Source organism: Stegastes partitus, unplaced genomic scaffold (genome assembly GCF_000690725.1).
Source record: "Stegastes partitus isolate 25-593 unplaced genomic scaffold, Stegastes_partitus-1.0.2 Scaffold1717, whole genome shotgun sequence".
In the NCBI taxonomy this organism is placed as follows: domain Eukaryota; kingdom Metazoa; phylum Chordata; class Actinopteri; family Pomacentridae; genus Stegastes; species Stegastes partitus.
The window spans coordinates 96,930-108,073 of NW_007579448.1; the positions used below are offsets into that span (position 1 = coordinate 96,930).

General features: G+C 42.2%; 1 protein-coding gene across 1 annotated transcript in view; it reads right to left on the minus strand.

Annotated features, from left to right (window-relative positions):
* The window catches only part of myo16 (myosin XVI), a gene marked incomplete at its 5' end in the record, with an annotated part of 73,164 nt that overhangs the window by 38,009 nt on the left and 24,011 nt on the right, over positions 1 to 11,144 (minus strand). Inside the window, 8 exons of the mRNA XM_008301804.1 lie at positions 3,357 to 3,429; positions 4,234 to 4,375; positions 4,874 to 4,945; positions 5,728 to 5,845; positions 7,789 to 7,906; positions 8,692 to 8,839; positions 9,438 to 9,555; positions 10,621 to 10,726. Coding sequence (XP_008300026.1) covers positions 3,357 to 3,429; positions 4,234 to 4,375; positions 4,874 to 4,945; positions 5,728 to 5,845; positions 7,789 to 7,906; positions 8,692 to 8,839; positions 9,438 to 9,555; positions 10,621 to 10,726 — 895 coding nt within the window. The remainder of the gene's footprint in view (positions 1 to 3,356; positions 3,430 to 4,233; positions 4,376 to 4,873; positions 4,946 to 5,727; positions 5,846 to 7,788; positions 7,907 to 8,691; positions 8,840 to 9,437; positions 9,556 to 10,620; positions 10,727 to 11,144) is intronic.

Genomic DNA, 11,144 nt, shown 5'->3' on the forward strand with positions numbered 1-11,144 from the left:
ACCAGTAGCTCCACAGGGAGGAAGTGTAAGCTCTGAGTAGCAGGAATAAGCACTTAGCCGCTTGAGCACCGTGAATTACACTCTGACACACACACGCATACACACACACTTACTTGTCGGCCTGATCCCTGCTGGTCTTACAATGGAGTAGTCTATTAACAGTGCATGCTTGATGAGCACATGACAGATTTACAGCCCATAACAGGTGAGCTGCATAGAGCTGCACATGTTGTACTCTGTTCATATACAATAAAATCACCCACACACTCGCAAAACAACCATCCATTACAGATAAGCTGCACGCTCCATGTACGTGCAAAAACACACAGGGGTGGCGAAACAGACAAAAAAAAACAATCAAGAAAAATCAAGATTGCTGTTCTGTACGAATCAAACTAAACTGAAAAATAGAAAAGAAATATTGTCGAGTACAATGTCATTTCCTGTTCTCACTAAATACACTGTTTTTGTGCACAACGCGCACAAAAACAAGTTACCAAAACCAATAACGCTTGAATTGAGAACAATGGACAATACTGCATTTGAGAAACAATTCAATTATAGTAGATGCCGATCTAATATTGCAAATTTAAGGAAATTATTTCATTAGGATTTACTTCAGTACTATGTGCCAATACAATGGAGGGCAGCCACCTTAAAATTACTTCCACACAAGTTGATTTTCTTGTTAATACTGCTGCAGCTTCACTGTGTACGAAACTCAACACTAAATCAAGAGGAGGATAGCTTCTTCATGCAATTCACAAATGGGTACTTGTAAGGACAATCTAGTAACATAATAAAAGCCCTCCATAATGCCTCAACTGCACATTATTTACCATAAATAAAGGCAAACAAGAAAAACCCTCTTTTCTTTTTATCCCAGCAGCCAGGCTGACAAAGTCCCAGCTTTGTAAAACCTTTTGTTCCTTTAGTGCTTGGTAGGACTGACTTTGCAAAGCTTCTTTACAAATCAAATTTTTATCTATTACAGAAAAAAAAATCCATTGCATCCCTCCCACAGTTGTCACGGATTTGTTGTCAAGTGTAGTGGCTTTGGAGGCGTCTGTGGACCTGATTTATATTTGGACTGATTCTCTCGTGCAGACCTCTCTGAGCTAACGTTGAATGTTGTTTCATCTAAACCATCAACGTGTCTCACAGATAGACTGCAGAAAGATGGGTTTTTTCACTTAATTAACGCTTTTTATATTAAATTTGATCTATCTATCCTTCCATGGTTGCTGCAATTAAACCACTAAGACAACAGACTGATACCCAACCTCCACTTTATTCCTAAAATCCTTGGTGAAGTTAGTGAAATGCAGTTATGTGATCAGAAATGGTTCAGGTTTGAGTCAGGATTTGGATCCTCAAAAATCTTCGCTTAGCAACAGTTTCATTAATGATCACAACATTTTATTACAGAGGTTTTGTTTTTGGAATTCAAATAATTGCACTGGTTTGAATAATATTTATCGGCTAGATTCCAGTTTGTTCATGTAGAAGACAATTCTTTGATGTAAACAAAAATTAGAGATGCCGTTCCACAGGGTTGTGTGCGGACCAATACTTCTCACTTCATACATGTATTTAACTATAAAGCCAGACAAAACAAATTAGTTCCATATCTACTGGGCATTAGTGACTTAATGACTTGAAATGTTCTTTTAAATTTAGACAACTCTTACCCCAGAAAGACACAATCTAACCGTATAGTTACACTGGATTGCCTTTTCTTACCCCCCAGCGCTACTAGGAGGAACCTTGGAGTTATTTTGGACCATGACATGCTCCTACACATACAACATGTCTCGAGGATGGCCTTCTATCACCTGTGCACCGCTGTCAAAACAAGGAACATCCCGTCTCAAGAGTGATACTAAAGAATTAGTCCGTGCATTTGTTGCTTGGGTTATTGCAATTCCTTATCAACAGAACAACTCTCTGAAGAGCCTCCAGCTCATCTAAAATGCTGCAGCCAGAGTTCTGACAGTGAAAACAAGATCATCTTTCTCCCATATTAGCCTCTCTTCAGTGGCTCCCTATAAAATCAAGAATAGAATTTTAAAATCCTTCTCCTCACATACACGGATTTTAATGGCCATCATGTTGCAATAAGCCTGAGCTGCTGGGGACTTTCCATGATGCACTGCGCACCATATCCTCTACTCTCTTCATGCACTTATGCTACCATTACATGTCCCTAATTTGGTGTCTATTATTCAGTTTATTGTTCTCTTGTTTGTTTCTTAGTGCTCACACCAACCGGTTGAGACAGATGCCTGCCTTTCCCAACCGAGTTCTGCTGGGTTATCCTTCCTGTTAAAACTGAATTTCTTCCTTCCCACTGTTGCCTTAAAACATTTTCTTTTTTTAAATAATTTGGGTTCCCGACATCAAGGTCTTGACCTTACTCTGAAAAGTGCCCTGAGATGACTTATGTTGGTAATTGGTGCCATAAATATAATATAATTGAATTGAATTAAATTGCTGCCACATGTAGCTATCGAATGCTATGGAGGACCCAAAATATGTCGGCCAGTATGATCCTCGTCGTACGTAATTACGGCTTTAAGTGGAGGGAACTGTTGGTGTGCTATTTTCAGATTGCCACTATATAATAATAAGATTGTAAGATTGATTTATTTGTGTTTGTAGCCACACTGCTGAATATTGAACATAATTGTCAGTTAAGCAAACTTCCTGAAAAATCCACAGTTTATTCAATTTGACGTTGCTTAGGTAACTGCCTTTGTTTCTGGTAGCGCATAATCATATAAGCAATACGTCCTGAGACAAATAAAGACTCTTCTTTAGAAAATAACAAAATCTGGAGCAACTTTGCTGGGGCTGAGATTTGATTTTGGAATCCCTAATCAGCATTGATTTATGTCGTGACCCCAGAAACCTGAACTTACACTGCAGCATAAAGAGGATTCCCATCTGTAATACACACACAAACACACGCCGCTTTGAAGCCGCCTATTACGCTAACATGTTGCACACAGACAGTCATTGTGTCAACCGTCGGTTCATCCGAGGACAGCTGGAAATCACGCCACAGTCAGCCGCAGACCTCACCCCATTCATTACAATTACAGGCAAAAATGTCCGGCCAGAAACAGATAGCGGCTCCAAATATTTTCACAATTTGATTAGGATCTGTTTGAAACTACAAGTTACTATTTAGAGAGATTTTTTATAGCTCAGAACAGCCGCGGGGAATGCATTTGGCTTGATTAGGAGAAATAATCTGTCATTTTGAAGGGAGGAGGAACACGGTATTGATTTTTATTGGGTTTTTTTTTCTTTTTGGAAATGATTGAAATGGAAAAAATAAAACACTGTCCCACCTGCTCAAATCCATTCCTCTGGAATTCTTCAAACCCAAATATGTCCAAGATACCAATTTCCAAGGCCGGATCACTGGAAACAAAACATAAACAGAGCGAAAGGTTATTTATGATATTACCACCTTTATTTTCCAGGACCAACGTGAGAACTTTTCTGCTTGTGTCACTTTGACAAGAACTATCATGCTTGTGTGAAGTGTGTGTGTGTGCAATAACATCTGAAAGGGGTGTGCCATGAGTGTGGTTGACAAATTTATTACATTCTGCGGTCGGTGTGTAAACAAGGCAAAGCACAAACACATTCCAGAAGATGTAGCCCGGGTTATCTGTCAGAGTGTGATAAGACTTCACAACATCAACAAGAGCAAGGATCTGCTGACCTTCACCTGGGAGTGTGTGTGTACGTGTGTGTGTGTGTGTGTGTGTGTGTGTGTGAGTGTGAGTGTGAGTGTGTGTGTGAGTGTGAGTGTGAGCTAAGTGTGTGTGTGTGTGAGTGTGTGTGTGTGTGTGTATTTAAGTTTTAGTGTGTGTTGTGACCTCCAGATAATCCTTGGGTGTGTCCTCCATCTCTGCCCTGTTGCTCAGTGTTCTCATTTCTGTTCACATGCCTAAACCTGCATGCCACGCAATGTAAACTATTACAATACTCCACTCTAAACTATGTGTCATGGTACAATATTGGTGTTGTCACTCCCCGAAGCTCTGAATGAGTGACAGATACGCTTTATTGGCAGTGTTGGTGATAACAAATATCAACGGTCTGGGCTTCCAAAGAATTTTTTTCTCGTGGTTTACAGTAAAAACACCCTCCTTGGTACACATGTGAATAAACGCACCCCTCCAACACGCACACACACACACGAACACACTGCCATACCCAATGCTGTCATCTTGTCCCTGAAGGTAATCGTTGATGCTGTTGACCAGATAGCTGAAGAGGCGTCCATAGATAGCTTTGGCAAGCTGGTCCCTATATTGCTCTGACATCTCGACTGTGTGGCGACGAGTGATCACATCACCTGATAAAAAAAAAAGGGGGGACATGAGAACACAATTTCTGGCACTTGACAGCTCGGATGATAGTACATGACGGTTGGCATCGGCTTTCTCTGGAGGATGTTCACGTATCTTTGAAAGGAAAAATCTCCCTGGGATTTCACCTTGTGTATCGACTACTTTATTTCTAAAGAAAAACCTATACATCTGTCCATCCATCAATTATCTGCTGCTTATATAAAGTTTGCTTAAGTTTGGATTTCCCTCTCCAGCAATGTTTTCCAGCTCCTCCTAGTGGTTCAAGTGCCAATCCCAGGTCAGATGAGATACATAATCTCTGGGTGTACCCCATGGTTTCCTACCAGTTGGAAATGGGTAATTGACACCCTCCTACCAGGATGAGACAGACACAGATGAAGTTTCTGCATCGCATTGAAAGGACAATGTATAAGTGGAGATTTTTCATCTGGTAACAGAAACAGGGAGGGTCCAACATAGGCAAGAACTGGTATTGTTAATACCTTTGAAGTACTGAACGTCAGAGGTGAGGGCGGCGCCTAAGTCATTGGAGGACACCTGCAACAATCCAGCAACTATGTCAGACAGACAGAGAGAGAAAGAGGAGGCAGCGTAAGTGACATGATGACAGGATGTAAAAACATCAAAATAACAGCATTAAACGTTAACTGAGCATCAGAGAGGTTTGCGCTGTTAACATCCCAGAACCCAGTCTGCTCTGGCACTGCTCTGATGATGATATCACGCTGACAGCACAACATCCTGAACTCTGCGACAGTTGATTCAACCGATCGGCGGAGCTGGCAGCAATTAGTCATCATTGGATTTCGGAGCAGAACTCATAAACAAGCCGGAAAAAAAAAAAAAAAAACAGGTGACAGCAACCCAGAAACCCCTTTGCTGACATCACCAGTCGTGACATCACATCTCCCTGACAACGAGCGGCTCGTTCCCCTATTCAGGCGCTGATGTCATTTGTTTACCATCTTACAAAAAGGTCACAGGTCACAAGAGCACATGTAGCGGTTGCATAATGAGAGAACAGGGGGAGGGAGACAAAGAGAAAACGCTGAGCCCATTATTGGGAGAAAGTGTGTGTAGGGACGATCTCGCCTCACCATGGATACGTTTTGGCAGAAAATGCGGCTTACCAAACAGGTGACTGTCTGGCCTTTATCTATTCCTGGCAAGCTGCCGAGCAGGACTCCAAGGCAGAGAGAGAGGGAGGAGCTACGGTGATGAGGTAAACAACACGAGTGAGTGTGGCGTAACCCTCCTCCCTCACTCTGGCTCACCTCAAAACAAGGTGGAAATGTGGGCTCAGTTATGACAGGGGAGGAGGGGGGGGAGCACTGACCTCTCTCCAGCAGCTGCAGGTCAGAAGGGAAGGCCGTATCTGCATCTGTCAGCGCAGTAAAACGCAGATCCCCAATATGGAGCACAGCAGATAGCAGCGTAAAGACTGAGTCGACCTCCTGGCAGAAAGTGGAAAAGAGAAGGAGAAGTTGTTAGAGAGAATAAAATATTAACAACCAGAAGCTGGAGATGCGTCATGTAGATCGATCAGAACCGTTTTTACTGCTCAATATAAAACTTGCACTACATGAAAGGCTAACTTCTTTTTTAAGTGGTAGAATTTATGCTTATCTTGATGTCAACAAATCCCTTGTAAAGACCAAAAATGAATCATACTGATGGAATGATCTTTCTAACAAGCTGATGTAGTGAAAAACTACCGTATTAGATTCAGTCTTAAACTTCCATCATTGTCCAAAACACATAAATTAACCACACTTCCACACTAGAGGCTGGGTTCTTTATTTAAAATGACCCTTGGAGTTTTTATTTTACCAGTCCTACATGCATCCTGGTGCCTAAAATAGTCTCCAACAAGTGCACTAGAACTCATGTTAAACATTTCTACAACATACGCTGCTCCAGGATATTATTTTGATTAAATAAAAAACAATGTTTAGGATCCATTTTCAGTCGGACCAGATGGGCTTGGGGCAGAGTGGCAGACAGGGTAGAAAAGTTGGACCGCACCGAAAGACTGACCTACGCATTTTTGTCTTTTGCTTGTTGTGGGTTTTTCTTGATAGCAAAACAAATATAGAATAACTCGAACTGGATCGCAAAATCTGCCAAAAAAAAAGCATCAATTTGAGAAAATCCAACACTTGTGATGCGTCAGCCCTCCTCCCTCCATTCAAACACTTCTTCCCCTCCTCTGCCACACTCTCCCTTGTGCCCTTGAGTAGAGGACACTTCATGGAAGACCCCATTACCCACTGCTCTGAATCTCTGAGAGGGGGATGTTTGAGTTTGAAGACGTGCGCTGGCGTGTGCGCGTGTGAATACGTCTGCGTGCGAACTCTCTCAAGACAGGATATTGGAGCTGATATCTCAGAGATAAACACAAGCATTAGTCTCCGTCTGACACTCTATACACAGAGAGAGAGAGAGACCCCCTCCACCCCTCCCGACCCGCTTGGGAAGGCAAAGAAAGGGGCCGAGGGAGAGAAAAAGGAGCGATAGGGAGCGTTAATGATGATTGACCTTTAGGTCTGGACTGGGAGTCATCCCCTGATGAGAGCTTAGACAGAGACCAATGGGTGGTCTATCGCTTCCACTCCCCCGCCCCGACTTCTGTCCCTTGCTCTCTTATCCAGTGGACAGTAGTGCCCTCTGATAATACCGCTATCTATTGCTCTGTTCCTCTGTCCCGTATGCCATGTCTGCGTGTATTGACTGCTGCTGGATTAAAAGGTGAGATGATGGTCACTCACTGCTGATAGATGCTGACTGGGAATCTAAGAATAGAACCTGATAATGGGGCTGGGAGCACAGCTGGTGGTGCACAGGACGGACTGTACCAACAGCACTACATGCACGCTGTGCGCATAAATCAACTCTTGCATTCGGTCACACATTTAATATGGTCTTTAAACAGATGCTTGATCAAATGCTTCTTGTGTGCTTGAATTGGGAGCACATAATAGCAGGGTCCTTGGCTGCCCTCAGTATCCCCCAGTCTGTTATTTAATGGCTGAACATTGAATTATGTGCAGGAAATTCTCATCATGTGACTGTGTAGTACTATTGGGACAACGTTTTGGTCTTAAAATATTTAATCTTCTAGATCTCCCGAAGGCTGCAAACCACATGTTTTCCACTATGATTCCAGAGTTTGGACAAGTTTACTGCAGCTTTTTGGTCCACCTTGGTCGACTGCATCGTTTGGATGATCCAGCCCCAAGACTCAGATGCTTAGAAACCAAAGTCTGGTGAAAAATCTCATCAATGACCTAATAAGTGACATGTGACTTCAGGGTCTGTGGCATCAACACTTTCACATCTCCCAGCTGTCAGCAACGTTTGGTTCAATAGAAGGCTGTGCTGCTGCACAAATCAATACCTGCTTGTTGAAACCCAGCGCTCGCAGGGATTGCTTGACTGCTGCAAGATGTTCCCTGCTCTGGGTAGAAGCTGTGGCCACTGGAGGGTTCTCTCCGGCAAGCCCTCCGCTGAGATACCTGAAACAGAAAGATGGGAGCAACTTTGATGAATATTTCACAAAAACAAAAATACATATAGAGAACAAAGCGAGGCTGAACCTTGCGATGAGCATAAAATGACAGGTGCACTGGATCCAAACATGTACCCGTGTGTTCAGCAGGAATTTATGTGAATATCTTTGGATGAGAGAGTCCCAGAACCAGTAGATTTACGAGGCAGTTCTGCGCACAGCTACATACAGGCACAGCCGCTGTGTGGAGTGAGCTGCGTTTGAGGCGAACCGGCGAAAAGGGTTTTAAATCTGCAGAACTGTATCACGCACATGGAGCAGAGACACATCGAGATACAATGGGTTGGTGTCATGCCAGAAGGGCTGGCGTGCTTCTCAGACTCCAAAACAGACCGACTGAGGTCAGTGGTTATCACAATAGATGTGCAGCAGTAGAGTCTTAGTATAGTAACAGTAACTCAGTTGCACGTTACTTCCACAAAATAAGAACTTGCATGAGTTGGAATGAGCGACACAGATTCAGAGAAAAATCAGATAAAGGAAAAGAAATGCGGCCTCATGTAAATGTACGGACATATTTTTTAAACTCACATACGCATGCATACACAGACTCACACTATCTTTTATGATATCCAATATGAATGTGTTATACTATCAGGGTTGGTCTCAGGTTGTGAGCTCTGGAGCTTTTAAGTGGCATGTACATGTAGGAACCATTAGATCTAGATAAGTCATTTAAAATTGTTGTGCCCAAACACAAAACTGGACAACTCTGATTAACGTCCAACCTACCTATGAGCCAGGACATTGTTGAGATAAAGTGCACTCTTCTCCTCAGCTGAAAGGCCTTCAGCCATCAAGTAGAAGATTCTGAAGCTGTGTTGCTGAGGAGGCAGGTGGACCAGACGGGACTTCTCCAGCATGTAGGTGTACAGGCGGGCTTTAAAAAAAAAAAGAAAAAAAAGACATGATTTATACATTAATAATAACATTGTGTATATTGCATTTCATTTGTAGTAGCGGCAAACACATCAAACTGTGGCCACAACTGAATGGCCACTGATCAAATTAACTGGAGTAAAATAAGGTGACAAAATGGAGCATAAAAAACAAAAAAACCAACACAGTGAACATATGGGCTTACACTGCCCCCTGCTGGTGCTTCACTACTGTGCAGCTGATCCATAGATAACTGTATCATTATGGTTCTCTTCTTGGATGTTCTGCAAATCTTGTTCGGTTTATGACTATGGTCGATAAAGCATTATCATAATAATTCACCATTATCATAAAAATAACAATCTATGCTGTGAAAAGTGTTTAATCAGTTATTCTGGCAAAAATAATATTCATTAAAATCATCAAGATCACTTTTTGTAGAATCAAAAAAAACTAAGTAAACATTTTATTTTATTTATAGAAACACTAAAACAGAATATATGAATTTCGAAGAGTCGAGCATTGCATTTTAGTTAAAGCTGAATGAAAATGGAAGTAAAGATAACCTCCAGGGTTATATTAGCAGGAGGGCAGGTTACCTCTGAGCAGCGTCCTCCTCTTCTCACAGTACTGGATGGTCAACAGCTTGACAAAGCGACTTGAGTTGCTGTTCCTCGGGGTCTTTGCGTGACCGAAGGCTTCCAGAATACAGTTCACCTGCATATTTCATCAGACATGTTACCACTGCTTCACAGTGTCTTTGAGAATGACTTTCACAGTGGAGTGCTTTCTTTCCCATAATATTTCTATATAACTTACACATGGTATCTCTTTTAAAAACAAAAAGGAGTCCTGCTTCTATTCTACCACTAGATGTCAATATACATCCATTACTGGGATATTCAATATTTTCTGTGTCCCGGAATGATAAGGGAGCGAGCTGACCCAGATATCGACTACATAACGATGACTTCATCAGAACGCAGCCCTTCCAGGCTACACACTGCTTTGTTACACAACTGGCAGACTGATAGACTAACTGATAGCTGGACTGAGTGCACAGCAGGTGAATCATGTGTTAAGCGCCAGGATCAAACCTAAAACCACAACTGGGAACGCAGCAAGCAGCAACACGCTACGTGGGACACTAATATGATTTTGCATTTTCACATCAACTGTGTAGGAGGGTACTAAATTCAGTTAGCTTTTTTTCATTTGTTCTTTCTGCTCTAGAAGATGCTTTTTGATTGTAAGCTCTCCTGATTCACAAGAAAATATGCCACAAAGGGGGATATGAGTATTTGTAAATCTTCTGTGTTCTTTATCATCACTCCCATTTTAGGCTGTAAATGCTGATGGTATTTGACTGCTCCAGTGGTGTGTGTGACAAATAAACAGCTATCAAGCAGTGAAGAAAAGACTACGACTAAACTCTCCATACTGCAGTGTGCCAATCCATACATCTATTCTCTCTTCAATCACTGCAATAAAAGAACAGCAGGACATATTCACACAGTCATGAACGCTGCTTCACTACACTGTGCACTACCTTTTTGACCACAGATTGAAAAGAGGAAGAAATAACACACCACTACAATAATAAACATTCTGAAAACAAACCAACAATGCGTATTACAAGATTATTTTCTCAGCATTTTACTTTGAGAGCAACAGAGGACTCAGGATTCATACCCAGGACATACAGTCATCATATTTTTCACTGACTGCTTGAAGGGTGAAGCAGAGGAAAGTATCTTGTAGACGAGATGCGTCCAGACTTACGTGCTTCATTCTGGGCTCCAGCATAAAGCCTTTGGGGCTGGATCGGGCTGTCAGGTGTCTCACTATGTGTTTACACGCCTCTGTTTTCCCAGAACCGCTCTCACCACTGCAGACACACAAACGACAATCAAACAAAAGCGCTTTAGGTTCATTGTTTTAAATAGTCACACATTTTCCACTGTGATGAAATGCAAAGGTGCATTGCAGTGTGTTGTAAAGGCTTTTATTGCACCAATGCAATGTAATATTAACAAGCACGGCAACACGCAGATGACACTCATTTCTTCCAGTGTACACATGCGTTTAAATGGTTATACAGATATAGTTTCTATTAGATGTAACAAATGAACAGATACAGAAACTAGAGAAATGAGACATGCACAAAAAAAGGGTAAAAATCTTTGTGTTGCACTGCTCTGTATGTGTCTCAGAAGAATAGGTGTGAGGTGTTAGTCATCGGGGTGTCACCTCAGTCTAGCATCTCCTCCCACATGACATCACCCCTTCAGGGACACCCCCCCCCC